At 36.5% G+C, this 15,160-nt stretch overlaps 1 protein-coding gene across 4 annotated transcripts in view; it reads left to right on the top strand.

The window, feature by feature from the left end:
• ADGRG6 (adhesion G protein-coupled receptor G6) overlaps window positions 1-15,160 on the top strand; it is a 180,329-nt gene that overhangs the window by 86,441 nt on the left and 78,728 nt on the right. For all 4 annotated transcript variants that reach the window (XM_027850672.1, XM_027850673.1, XM_027850676.1 and 1 more), the window contains exons 4-5: window positions 1,171-1,794; window positions 13,415-13,483. In XM_027850672.1, the coding sequence (XP_027706473.1) occupies window positions 1,171-1,794; window positions 13,415-13,483 (693 nt within the window). The remainder of the gene's footprint in view (window positions 1-1,170; window positions 1,795-13,414; window positions 13,484-15,160) is intronic.

The raw sequence follows: 15,160 nt of genomic DNA, 5'->3' as shown, positions 1-15,160 counted from the left end.
ACTTGGTAAGTATACTAGATACCAGAAAAGTGGCACTCATCTCAAAATATATTCAGTGTTGAATGGATACTTCTGAAATCAATGGAGCAGTTGTACAAATTACTCATCAGAGTAGCAACTCTCTTAAAATACCATACTGATTGCTCACCAAGAATGAGATAGGGACTGGACCTGTGATTTCACTGGTATTTCTGGGTGAGGAAACTCCCTTTTATCAATGCAGCTCAGCACCTTGTCTGAGATTTTACATGGTTAATTTTATTACACACACCACATATGTATAGGAACTGAAGAGGACTAGTAGGTAGGTAGGAAAACTGAAGACCATGCCATTTAGAAGCAGGTAGACCAGCGTATTTAGTATCTTTTCATTTCTATTCCCATTTTGGTTAGTTTGCTTTTCAGTAGTCTCCCTTTATGAATGAGATCTGACTTCATTTGTTCCCAGATGAACATATTAGCATGAAGAGAAGTGGAAACATCTATGTTATAGAGGGCACAATTGGAAAATGTAAGAAAGGCATTGCATTCAAATTAAAAAAAAAAGATTTTTCTCCTAATTAAAAAAAAACAAAACTACGTGCCAGTAAAGTTGCCCTTTTCCCCTTTCTGAATCTTATAATACTGAAATTTAGAAACTGCACAGAATTATAACCTCCCTGATCACACGTGGGTGTTTCCCACAGTTCAAATATTGAAATCTGTTCGCTAGTTAGTGACTTGGCTGTTTCTAGTCCTGAGGGTTTTGAATTGTGATCTGGCCAAAGCTTTGAATGATTTGGGATTCCCTTTGTTGGGCCTCTCTGTGTGCTGCTTCATGTTATAAATAACTCAGTATCTGCCCCCATAGATTGCAAATAGCTAGTGAAAAGAATGGTTGACAGAGGTGAACCTTAAGTCTAGAAGATTAATCAAAGGAGAAATTATATTAGAAAGTGATCATCGTAGAAAAGTGGTGAAGCCCAGTGTAAGAGATATTGGCTGAGTTGGTAATGATAGTGGGATGGTCAAAGAAAGAGGTGGGAGTGGCAAAGAATGAGAGAGTAGGATTCAAGTCAATTGATCTAAAAGCAAGGGGATCTGATATATTAGGGTTTTAACAAGTCCCTGCTTTAAAACTGACTTGCATCTCTGTGTTCTCTTTTTTGTTGTTGCTGTGTTTTGTCCTAGTTGCTGTGTCTCTGAGGAATCAGAAAGTCATTATTCCCCAGACCACAGATGTTAACCGGGTGTCTGTTGCAAAAACTGTCTCGATTCCAGAACTCAGTGCATTCACTGTGTGCTTCGAAGCAACAAAAATTGGCAATGAGGACAATGACTGGATAGCTTTCTCCTACTCAGATGCTTTATCGACACAGTTATTGAGCTTTGGAAAGGTCAAAAGGGGCTACTTCCTCTCTATCTCTGGTGTGGAATGCTTGCTAAACAAGGTGTTATTGGTAGATTCAAGTGAAGACATTTTCACAGAAAACTTTGAACAACTGTGCCTAACTTGGAATAGCTCTTTAGGCTCTGTCAGCATGAATTTCAAAAGGAGCTATGAAACAGTTATATGCAATTCTACCATTAGCAAGGTTATTCCTGGGAATGGGAAATTGCTGCTGGGCTCCAACCAAAATGAAATAGCCTCTTTAAAAGGGGATATTTACAACTTTCGTCTTTGGAATTTTACCATGAATTCCAAAACTCTGTCCAACCTCAGCTGTAATGTGAAAGGGAACGTTGTCGACTGGCAAAATGATTTTTGGAATATCCCGACCTCAGTTCTGAAAGCTGAAAACAACCTAAGTTGTGGTAAGTATGTATAGCAAAATATCTTTCCTTCCCAAGCCCCTCCCCATTGTTCAGAAAATTTGTTTGTCTGCAATAAATTAATGTCTGTCATTAAAAAGGAGAAAGGTTTTTTTTTCCTTCATAAATATATTTGTTCTTTTTCAACTTGCCCACTCAGCCATGCAAAATGTAATTTTTGCTATGGGGTTTGTTTGTTCTTTTTTAAAGCATTTAATCAAAGCCTTCTGGTCTCATCATTCCTCACTTCCCATGTGTCACATGATATTTAGTGGTCTATCATTAACATATTTATACTTCTGTTTTTTAGTCACCACATGATCTAAATAGGAAACTTAATAATTAGATTCAAAACAGTGGAAAGTACTAAGTAGCAATAAAGGTCTCTTATTCTTACCTAGAAAATAATGCTTAAATAAAAAAGGAGTGAAGCTAATGAATTAACTTATTTTGGAAGGAAATCCACCTTAAGTCTAAAAAAAAAATAGACAAGATCTGAGACAATCATTTGGTACCCTTTACGCAAAGAAACTACTGTTCTACAAGTAATCCTTGAGATCCAGAAGGACCCTGGCTTTGTAAATAACAACAGAGAAAAAAGTTTCAAGTCAGGAGCAAACCATTTGACCTCTTACAGTGCCTTCTTTTGGTTATGTTTGATATTTAACATTACATTCTTTAGCTGAAGCACTATGTCAGATGGCAGAATGCAGATTGAGTAAATAAAACACTGAAGTGTCATTTTCCCACAGTGTTAATAAAAATGTAAGCAAGGATCTTATTATCTTTGTAACTGTCAATCAGTTCTGATTAATCTTTTCATCACCAGTAGTTTCCTAAACCAACGAAATTAGAGGTTGAAACCATCAGTAACATTTTACCTACACAGTCAACTACTGATTGTTCACACTAACAGAAGGGAACTGATTCTGACTCTCAAAATAATTTCTGCTTGAATTTGGAGCGAAATAGTGCTTTTATCTTAGGATGGGGTATAACTTGAGGGAATTCACAGCGCTTCAAACAAGATAAGACAGCTATGAAGACCTTATTCAGAGAGATCTAGAAAGTGCGAGCTTCTTGTCCCTTACCCCACCAGATTTGCTAAGTCTGAGGAACTGATTAGCTCCTGTTGGTTGCCCTCCCATTAACTTTATTGACTGTCTGGCCCACATTTTCCCTGCAGGAGGTAGGAAGGCAATTAAGTGATGTGACTTCAGAGGTATTTCCTGGTGGGTGGGTGGAAAGATGGTCAATTATGACCCTCTTCCAGAGAGAGAGTCCAGAATGCTCTGATGGCTGGGTGGTGTTCCCCCAGCTAGCCCTTCCCAATCTTGAAGTTATCACAAGCTAAACCTTCAAACTTAACCACAGTTCAGCTCATAGTAAACCCGCTGGAGCAGCAGTCACTGAAGCAAGCACCAGGTGAATAAGCCAGCATGCACTTCCTGTATTTGAGTGCCCTCTGGTTTAGATGCCTAATTTTGCCAATCCCTTGGCAGTCATTGAAAGGTCAGGGCATGAGCTACTTAAAGTGACTGCTTTCTATTCCCCATAGTGACCCCATTAAACAGATCATTTTCCAATTCTAGTAGCCCAGAGCTTCTGTTCTTTAAGTATCCAGAGAAAAAAAATCAGAATTTCTTCACTGGCCCAGCCTCACCCTCCTTTGTCTGACTAGCTATGTGCATAAGACAGTAGGTAGGGCCAGTATCATCTGCAAGACTGTTCATTGTGAATCTAAGTATGAAGATCAAACCAACTTCTACCTCTGTGTCTTTGAATGTCCCACCTAACCCCCAACCACCACCATTTCTTAGTGCTGAAGTTCCTTCAAGGCCATATAGGATCATAAGTTAGAAGGCACCTTAGAACTCATCAAGTCCAACTTCCTTTTTTTGCAGATGAGGAAATAGAGACTCATAAGGGTGAAGTGACTTACCACAGGTCACACAGTCAACAAGTGGTAGAGCCTGGCATTGAACCTCAGTTCTTTGACTCCAAGTCCTGTGTCCTTTCCTGTGGTCTATGATGCCTGAAACTCTCATATTTCATTCTTCACCCTTTGCTCAGCTCAAAATGATCTTTTGCAGATTTTTTCTAGGACATTCCTTGCACTTCTGTTTACACTTACAACATTTCTGTTGTACCAGAACTATCTGTGAACACATAATGGCAATGTTTTAGATTTTGATCTCTCTGAGAAAAGAAGGTCTATGTCCTATTTATCTTTGTATTCTCAATGCCCATATACTTTGGGTCCATTGGAGGAAGTTGTGATATTATCTTCACTAGTGCGTGTCAAACCTCTGCATCCTCTAATTCTCATCCATGTGTTTCCTTAAATCCTCCATAAAATATCCACTCAATACACTGGGGGACTCATTTGGTTCTTTTAATATCTCAGACTTACCAGTGTGCCCCTTGGCTTTGTCTATCTGATAGCTCTCATTCTCAATACTTGATAGGCCCCCTGGCCTTTCCAAAATCCAAATTTTACAGAACAAGTGCTATCTTCTGACTGAATCCAAATTTTACAGAATAAATTCATTGTCTGTAAAATTTGGATTCAGTCAAAAGGTCTCAGTTAAGGATCTAGAAGGCCACCTGTGGCCTCAGGGCCACAGGTTCCCCACCCCTGCCATAGAACATTGTATGCAATTAAGAAATATTTATTGATTGGATTGAACCAAGTTTGTTTTGTCAGTATACCAAGAGCAGAATAACCAAAGGAAATTCTTCTGATATCTGGTTTGGAATATCCATGTTTCATTTAGCAACCTCTTTGAGACTTCTCCTATAATACCTTAACTCTCCCAAACCTTACAACTTTCAGCATACTCCTATAGCTTCTGTATAGAACTATAACTTGCAGGTGACTAAGTACATCAATATTCACTTCTTCTGGGGGCATGCATGTTCATATGCTCAATGGAATTTAGCCCTGTTACTTTTACAATGGTCTTCCTGAATTCAAAGTGACTTTTAATAGCATCATTACTTTTACTTGTGGTCTGGGTTATGTTTGAACAGTAATGATGGGGAGGGAATTTCCTGCTGCTTAATGATCAGCTTTGGGAGTTGAAGGACTGTGTCAGTTATAAACTGCCAGGAAATGCCTGTAGCAGAGATTATTTCAATGCTTGTTAACTAAGCAGAACTGCAATAAATAAATAAATGAAATTGTGTATGATTAGTGTATTAACCTTTCTAGTCCCCCCACTCATTCCCCATCAAAGCATTGCTATTCACTGATTATAGAAATTCATTTCCTTAAAACTAATGATCATGCAATAACCAATGGAGAAGTAGGATTGAATTCCAAACATTCCATTGGACTGGCCACGTGTGTTAAATATGCAGTTTTTATTCCAAGATCAACTCCCAATAGAAAATGTAATGATTTTTTCAAGTGTGAATTATTAAAATAAATAAATTTTGAATTCAGAAGTAAGACAGTAAAACAAAACATTTACTATTAAAATTGTGGCACCTTGGTTACATTTGATGAGTCCCCCAGTCAGAGTGAGATCAACATATTTTCAGTAAAATTTTCACATATTTTGGAATACGTAAGCGTTTTCACAACTTTTGAGGCTATCTTAAAAATATTGCTGAGTTAAGAGTTTTTCCAGCAATTTTTATTTAGTTTAACTTTCCTCATAGGTCTCTTTTTTAAAACTCTAAAATTTTAGCTATTTGTATGTTTTTTTTTGCATCTTTATAATGTTAGAAATAATTTTCACACAGGAATTTCAGTAGCTAAGTCTCATTTTATGACATTTCTCTGTGTATGTATATGTACATATAAGTACACATGCTCACTATGTATGTACATATAACTACACACAAATACATATATTCTTTAGTATACCCTGCATTATAGACATATATTTGTGGATATACCATGGCTAAAGTTCATAAGCTATCTAAAGTCCCTAAACTGGATTATGTCCATCTTTGATCAGAAAATTAATAGAATATACATGTATTAGTAATTTTATTCTTGACTTAATAATTTATTGAAAAGATTGTTCCTTCTCAAAGATTAGAACATTTTGATGCAATGAATTCTGAAAGCTCACATGAATTCTATTTTACTTTTTATAAAAAATATTATAAAGATTTATTAGATTTTTTTCTCCTTTTAAATTTTTGTACCTGGCTATCAGAATTCCATCCTCTAACCAATAGTCCCCAAACTAATTTGATTAAGGACCACTTTGAAATATACTGAAGTAACTCATACATGTCAGTCAGGGAAGTGGGTGGTTCAGAGACATTGCCCTGATAAAAGAGGATTAGGAAAATCATGGCATAATAAAAATGAAAAAGAATTGTAGCTTATATTTATTATAGACTTTAAGGTCCCCAAAGGTCTTTTCTCACAGTAGCCCTTTGGAACACATGTATAAATATTAGCATTTCCATTTCATAGATGAAGAAAGCTCACACAATCTCCCAGTTCATATGACTGGTCAAAAATATCTCCTGCTATCCATCCATCCCAGTTAGCTATCATTTTACATCTCTTCTTTCTTTCATGGCTAAATTCCTTGAGAAGGCCACCTACAATTCATATTTCTATTTCCTTTCTCTTATTCTCTTCTTAACTCTCCAAAGTATGGTTTCCATTCTGATCACTCAACTGAAACAACTTTCTCCAAAGTTATCAGTGTTCTCTTATTTGCCAGATCAAATGGGCTTTTCTCAATTTCCATCCTTCTTGATCTCTCTGTAGTATTGGACACTGTTGACCACTTTCTTCTTGACACTCTTCTCTCTTGGTTTTGTTACATTGTTCTCCTAGCTATCTTACTGCCCCTTAGTCTCTTTTAGTGGATATTCATCCAGATAGTGCCTGCTTCCCGTGGGCTCTGATCTGGGCCCTCTTCTCTTCTCCTATATTGTTTTGCTTGGTGATCTTTCATATTCAGTTGTTATCTCTGTGTAAACAATTCTCAGATTTGTTTGTTCAATTCTAAACTGCCTGTTGGACATCTGGAACTGTATATCTCCTACATATCTTAAACTATATGTCCAAAACTAAACTCATTGTCTTTCCCTCTAAATCCTCCCCTATTTAATTTCTCTATTACTGTGGAAAGCACTACCATCCTTTTATTTAGCCAGGGCCTCAACCTAAATGTCATCCTCAATTCTTCACTCTCTTTCATACCATATCTAATATATTTTCAAGTCCTGTCAATTCTACTTTCAGGTGATTCTTGGCTGTTATCCTATCTCCTTTGACCTCTGGAATATTGTATTCCAAGCCCTCCGGTCCCTTAATGTAGAAGTTGTTAAATTTTGTGTTATCCTGATTGTATTTCCACAATACTTGAATTGTTTCTTTCTGGCTGCTTGAAATATTTTCTCCTTGACCTGGGAACTCTGGGATTTGGCTACAATATTCCTAGGAGTTTTCCTTTGAGGATCTCTTTCAGGAGGTGATCAGTGGATTCTTTCCATTTCTATTTTGCCCTCTGGTTCTAGAATATCAGGGCAGTTTTCCTTGACAGTTTCTTGAAAGATAGTGTCTTGGCTCTTTTTTTTTTTTTTGATAATGGCTTTCAGGTAGTCCAATAATTTTTAAGTTATCTCTCCTGGATCTATTTTCCAGGTCAGTTGTTTTTCCAGTTAGGTATTTCACATTGTTTTCTATTTTTTCATTCTTTTGGTTTTGTTTTACAGTGTCTTGATTTCTCATAAAGTCACTAGCTTCCAATTTCTCCATTCTAATTTTTAAGGAAGTATTTTCTTCTGTAAGCTTTTGGACTTCCTTTTCCATTTGGCCGATTTTGCTTTTTAAGGCATTCTTCTCCTCATTGGCTTTTTGGACCTCTTTTGCCATTTGGGTTAGGCTATTTTTTAAGGTATTATTTTCTTTAGTATTTTTTTGGGTCTCCTTTAGCAAGCTGTTGACTAGTTTTTCATGATTTTCTTGCATTATTCTCATTTCTCTTCCCAATTTTTTCTCTACTTCTCTTACTTGCTTCTCAAAATCCTTTTTGAGCTGTTCCATGGCCTGGAACTGATTCATATTTTTCTTGGACGTTTTGGATGTAGGAGCTTTGACTTTGTTGTCTTCTTCTGGTTGTATGTTTTGATCTTCTTTGTTACCAAAGAAAGATTCTGTGGTCTGACTTTTTTTTGTGCCTTTGTTTGTTCATGATCCCAGCCAATTACTTGAGTTACAAACTCTTTGTTAAGGTAGAGGTCTGCTTCCAATGTGGAAAATGTACTGTTCCAAGCTTCAGGAGTTTTGTGCAGCTGTTTTCAGAGATACTTCTAGGGACCTGTAAGTTTTCAGTTCTTCTAAGGTGGTATGATCAAGGATGAGGGGTTTACTCCTTTCCTGGCCTTTGCTCTGGTCTGTGAGTGACCACAAACACTCTTTTCTGCCTTGGAACTGTGAGGAGGATTCCATTTCCACTGTTACTACAAGCTCCACCATGCCAGCACTCCACCTCGCCCCAGGATCACCACCCAGAACTGTGACTCAGATCCAAGCACAAGCAAAGCAAGATAATCCTGTATCAGCACCAGCAAAAGATCCCTGCAATCCCCCTCTGATCAGCCACTCAATTCCCCCCTCAGTCTGTGGGCCAGAAGCTCAGGAAGCAGCCGCCACCTCAAGACTGCAACTGGGACTGGGCTTCTCTCTCACTGCAGTCACAGACTTTTCCTGTTGACCTTCTAAGTTATCTTTGGCATTTGTGGGTTGCAAATTCTGGAAACCTCCAGAGCTGCCCATGATTCAGCCCCCTGAAGACTGCTTTAGGTTTGCTGAGGCCTGTTTTGCCTGTGAGCCCATGCTGAACTGTGCTCCTCTCCCAGCTGGGTGCAATAGACCTTTCTAATCACCCATCCTGGTTGTCTTGGGCTGGAAATTTGTTTCACTCTGTCTTTTGTGGGTTCTGCTGCTCTAGAATTTGCTTAGAGCCATTTTTTACAGGTATTTGGAGGATCAATTCTACTTTCATAGCATCTGTCATGTATTCTCCATTCTCTCCTCTGATACTGCCACCATCCTGGTGCTGACCCTCTACCAGACAAGTCTCTTCTCACTTTAGTCCATCCTTCATTTAGCTGTTAAAGTAATCTTCTATTTCACCACCACCCTTTCCCAGGCTCAATAAACTCCTGTGACTCCCTATTGCCTCTAGGATCAAATAAAAAGTCCTCTGTTTTGCATTCAAAATCCTTAATAACCTGATCCCCTCCTGCCTTTCTAGTATTCTTACACCATTCTCTTCTCCACTTCCTCACAATCCTCCTTTGATATTATTTGCACAAAAGTCCCCACTCTGTATTTGCACTGGTTCTCCCCTTGCCTGTAATTCTCTCCATCATCTCCACCTCTTGGCTTTCCTGGCTTCCTTCAAGTTTCATTAAAAATCCCACATTCGGTAAGAAGTGTTTCCAGGTTCCCTTTAATGTTGATACTGTCTTTCTGAGATTATCTCCAATTTATTCTGTATATATCTTGTTTGGACATAAATATTTGCATGTTGAATCCCCCTCCCCCTTAGACTGTGAGCCCCTTGAAAGCAAAAATTATCCCTCCACCCCACCTTGCTTTGTATCCCTAATGCTTAGCATAGTGTCTGGCAGATATGTGGCATTGAAATGCTTCTAGACTTGACTTGATGTATTGGATTCAGCATTCAAACTCATTTCTCCAGACTTTGTCTGGTGTTCTTCCTGCCCCACCAGACTGAGCAAATTAAGCCTATTTTCATACTGAAAAAAGAAAGGTTGCACGTAATTATTTATGCTGTATATATGTGTTGTATAGCATATAATTTTATTTTTGACATTTTAGAAGGAAACTACCACTAGTATAAAAATTTTCTCATAATTCTTTTCATTATTTTGTTGAACCTCAGACTGCCGCAGAAAGCCTGGGTAACACTGCTCTAACTTATACTACTTTTTACTTAGACCATCTCAGATTTTCTCCCCTCTAGTTGAGAAACATTATCTCCTTTCTTTTTTCAACTTTATTAAAAATCCTCAGAAGTTCAGATTTATTAAGTTCAGCTTTTTATTTTTATTTTTTTATATCACAACAGTCCAGAGATTTTAGCAGTCATCATCATTTTACTTCTGTAAAATACATTGTTCTTTGGAATTGTGCAGTCTTCCTTTAAATTGCAATTACATGCAAGAATAATTTTTCCACTGAATATGATACTCTATAAATTATGTAGAATAGTTGCTTAATTTTATGAAAATACATCCATCTTTCTCTCTCTCTTTCTCTTTCTCTTTCTCTCTTTCTTCCCTCTTTCCCTTCCTTTCTTCTTCTCCCTCCCTTTCCCTCCCCATCCCCTGCTTAGGCTGCAAGTGTAGCAGTCACTCATAGCCTTAATCCAATCACTGATGAATGTAGAAGTTTTAACCTGCTACCTCTTTGTTACTTGGGTCATTCTACCCCTCCTCAGGCAGCTGAGGGGCTCAACCTATTTTTGCCAGACTTAGTGTGAACATCTGATCATCTTTAGCCCTACCATGCTCAGAACTCCTAAACTCAATCTATCCACCATCCTCAGCCTCCCCAGTTGGAGGGATTACAGACTTATACTCAGTGTTTGTTGTTGTTAATGCTATTGAATCTTCAGGAGGAAAAAGAGAAACAGAGACACAGGAAGAGAGAGAGAAAGAGGGAGGGAGAGAGAGAGAGTAAGAGTGAGTGTGTTGGTCTTTTACCAATGATTTAGAGCTGGTGTGTTCGTGAAAAATCCATTTGCAAATATTGCAGCTAATATTAAACAGATATCTTTATTGCATCAACAGAAGAAAAGGGATAAAAATATATTAATGCTGGGGTGGGGGAGGCTAATGGAAACAAACACATAAGAGCCAATTTCTCAAAGCCCTCCACTGATGCTTAGTGTTTTGATGTCCTCCAGGGAGCATTATCTTGATTAATTCCTTAACAGTGTTCTGTTTTGTAAATTTGTTAGCAGAGAAAAGTTGACAGGAGCAAAATTACACCTTCTGTTTTTGGTTTCATTAATAGGTGACTTGGGCAGGATGCCTTTTAGGTGCAAATATTCTAAAAGTGAGACAGGGTTGAAATTTAAAAGTTCTGGCAAGCCAATTTTACTTAATGGTGACTTCATAGGATCATTGTTTTAGAACTAGAAGGAACCTTAGAGATATCTAATCTAATACTTTCATTTTGCAAATGAGGAAATAGAAATGAAGTGTTTTACCCAAAGTCACATAGAGTGTAAGTATAAACAATTTTGTGTTTAAAAAAGGTCGACTACCTTATTTCTTATTATCATATTAGCTGCCATTAAATTATAGGACCATGACATTGTAGCTAGAATAAACCTCAAAGGCCATCTTGTCAAACTCCTTTATTTTGCAGATGAGGAAAATGAGGCCCAGAGGTGAAATGACTTGCTCAAAATTACAAAGGTGGCAAAGTCAGGTTTTGAATTCAGGTCTTCTGATTCTAGCTCTAGTGTTCTTTCTACTGTGCCATACTGAATCATTATCATAAAAAATAATTTCACTTAGACTTCATGAGATTTTATGTAATGCCTGAGATTGAAAGAAATTACAGAATTTTTCTAGAACAAAGTATTCATCTTACAAGGGAAGAAACTAAGAATCGGAGAGATTGTCATCTGTCCAAGGTTACCTGGCTAGTAAGAGATGGAGCTATGACTTAAGCCCAATTCTCTTGACTCGTACCGTCCATTGTCCTTTTGACTTCAACATATTCTCACCATTGATACTGTGGATGATCAAAGAATATCTGTCAGACATATATGGCATTGTGCTAGGTACAGTACATGATGAATGAAATAGAGATGACCCCACTGGATCTAATAATCTTAGACATTATTTTAAAACTTGAGGTAGTTCTAGGATAGTTCTAGTTTAACATCTACAGCATTGAAACTGAAAGTGTCAAACCATTCAAAAATAATGATGATTCAAGGGGAGTAGTTAAAGAAATTACATTAAATCAGGCCCTTTTTACTCTTTCCTTCCTTCCTGCTTCAAGTACTTTATTGAGGTGGAAATATACTTTCTGAATTGATTCTTTACATCATTAATTCCCTCACCCTTCTCATTCTCCTTTGCGTCCTTTCCCCATTACTGTGATGGACCCAGGGCCACCCTAGGGAATCAGAGATCTCCACCTGCGTGGAATGTTAAGTTTAGGGAACAACAAGAAAATCTGTTTGGCTGGAATCTTGAATGGGTGAATGAGAGTCATGCACAGTAAGCATGGAGAGGAAGGCTGGGAACAAATTGTGAAGGGTTTTAAATGCTAAGCAGAGGAGTTTGCATTTTATTCTAAGGCAATAAGAAGCCAAGGAAGGTTCTGCAGAAGGGGAATATTTTGGCTGACTTCATATTGTAGAATGGATTCAAGCCTTCCGCAGCCAGCTTCTTCAGCTTATTTCTGTGGTTTCAAATCAAATCCTCATGATACTCAGTAAGATACTGCTCGCTTAGAACAACTCACAAAATTTCCCCCATGAAATTAACAGCCCCTATTTAATCATGCTTTGGTCCCTAAATAATTAACGATTTTCATTTCGTGAGGTTTACTCTCAAGTCTTAAAGCAGTTATATGCAAATTAACTGAGGGATCATAATGCCCTGTATCTGTAAGTTCTCAAAATGGTCTTCCATCTCATTCTATGTCTTTAAATGAAAGTTTCTATATATTCACATATTATCAGTTTTTGATAGATAAAAATTCATTCTTGATCCCCTTTAAACTATCAAGCTATTCATATACAAATAAGATGTCACTCTATGTCCTGTACAAGATGATTTAAACTGTTAAATTTATTCCATAGTTCATTTGATATCCAAGACTTCTCAAATCTTTCTCAAATATTTATCACTTAAATTAACTTTTTCTTTATATTACTTTTCTGCCCTTACTAGCTGTAAATTCTTTATATGAAATGAAAATACATCAATGGGACAGTACCTCACATCTGAAATGAACTCCTCCCCTTGTGTATATACCTGATTAAATATTTCCTTTTAGTCTTAACTCAGCTATCACCTTCTCCATGAAGCCTTCCTTGATCTTTACTAGAAGTGATTCTTCTATGAGTCACTCATACCACTGTTGGAATCTCCCTAGGCATATAATCACAATCTAACTTGTATAATATTTGTGTATGTAGAGATATTAATAGACACGTACTAGCTGTGTGACCCTAGGCAAGTCACTTAACCCTGTTTTCCTCAGTTTCCTCATCTGTAAAATGAGCTGGAGAAGGAAAGGGCAAACCACTCCAGTATCTCTGTCAAGAAAACCCCAAATGGGGTCACAAAAAGTCAGACACATCTGAAATGATTAAACAAGAAGAAGATATATTATTCCTCCCATTAGACTTTAAGATCCCTGAGGCCAGAGGTTATGATTTTACGTCTTTGTATTCCAAGCCCCTAACACAATGTGTTTTTCTGTAGTGGATTCTTCATGAATGTTTGAAATAATATGAGTTCTGTTGATGCCTATTCTAGGAGCTCCTTTCATTCTACACCTTGTTAACTTTTATTTATATGTGTGTACTTTAAAAATATATATAAATCAAACTTATGTAATGATCTATTTCTGTTTATTAAGGTTCATACCTGATTCCACTGCCAGCATCAGAACTCACTAGCTGTGCAGAACTGGGAACCCTTTGTCAAGGTAGGGATGTGACATTGATTCAACAGTTTTGTTTTTTCCAAACTTCTGTTTTCCTGTCATGCTGTTTTAGATAATGTTTTTGTTATTGTTTTCATTTTCAGTTTCACTTTTCTTTCTTTCTTTTTAAATTTTACAAGCCAGCAACCAGAAAAATAGAAGGATTTCTGGAAGTCTTCTTAGATGTGTGGGTGTACTGTACATATGGTATGAAGAAAGGAATGCATTCACACACTCTGACCAGATTTCCATAAAGCTTTTACTATTTCAAATGTGAATGATTACATGACTATTAACAAGGCTTGATTTCATTTCTTCCTTTTTTTCTTCTCAAGCAGATTGCAAAGGTCCTGTATTAATCCTGACGCAGAATGTTCTAAAGAAGTATTCATATTAATAAAATGAGAGCAAATATTGAAAGTAAACGTAATGCTCTGCCAATTTAACAGGAGACTGCCAGATCATTTATCATTTACAATAGGACTTTGATTTCAAAATAACTCTGGGCTTGCTCAGAATTATTGCTATTATTATTAATGCAATAATGATGAGTATTATTGCAGATAATTATTGTATTAAATAATAATTATATCATGTTCTATATTATATCAATTATATATTATGTACTAAGTTGCTATGTACTCAATAATATATAATTAACATAATTATATTTAAATATAATTATTAAAATAATAAATTTCATCTTTATTTTTCCCCTTTATTGCTCCTAATATCCTGGTGACCCTTTCACCCATATCCTTTATGGATTAAATATCAAAAGAAGTACTGGGTTCTCTGAAACATGGAATCATTACTATGGCCATTTTTACAAACTGAATTTAAAGAGAAAAATATGTTTTCTCCTTAAACCATGTTTGTTATTACTCTAATGAAAAAAAATCAACATAAAGGTTAAAAAATTCGGGTTTTGATTTTTTTTTGTCTTGGGGCTGAGAGAAAAAAACTATTCTATTACAGATAATAACGATCAATTGCAATTTTTGGTAAAATATAAACGCAACTAAATTGCAGCAATACAATAAATTATCACCTCACTGCACTTAAACTGATGACTGAATTGAATATGTTCACTTTTAAAAAGAAGTGAAGGGTGGGAAAGATAAGAGATCTTTTATGGCATACTCTAGGAAAGGTGACTTCTGACATATTTGTTGATATGCTTACCAACATGTAATGGTTTTTTAAATGCACTGTTTGCATGTATGTATGCACACGTGAGTGTGAATATATGTAAATATACATATTGTGTGTGTATATATATGTGAGTATGTGTGTGTATTTATACACACATGCATTCCTTTGAATCTTATTTCATGTTGAGCAAAAATTTCTCTTATGCTACTTTGAAAATGTATCTCTTCCCAAACACTTAGGAACACTGTTAAAGTAGTACATGAGGTTTTCATCTGTGAATTTCAGTGTTAAAAGCATAAATATGATGTAATGCTTTGAAAATGTTGCCCTTGTAAGGATAGCACTTATATAACAGTCCATTGAATAAAGCTAGTTGGATCTTTAAAAGATTGATTTGTTTCACATTTGTTTCTGATTTGGTCTTCTTAATATTTGTATTTTCTGTTCTCAAGCAGAAAGAATCAATCCTTGGAGATTTCACTTTAGTTTGAATGTGGCAGAGTTGCAATGACTTAATTTTGTAGA

Source organism: Vombatus ursinus, unplaced genomic scaffold (genome assembly GCF_900497805.2).
Source record: "Vombatus ursinus unplaced genomic scaffold, bare-nosed wombat genome assembly UNPS02009132.1, whole genome shotgun sequence".
NCBI lineage: Eukaryota > Metazoa > Chordata > Mammalia > Diprotodontia > Vombatidae > Vombatus > Vombatus ursinus.
The sequence above is the reverse complement of the archived record's forward strand: the minus strand, read 5'-3'. Positions and strand labels throughout refer to the sequence as shown.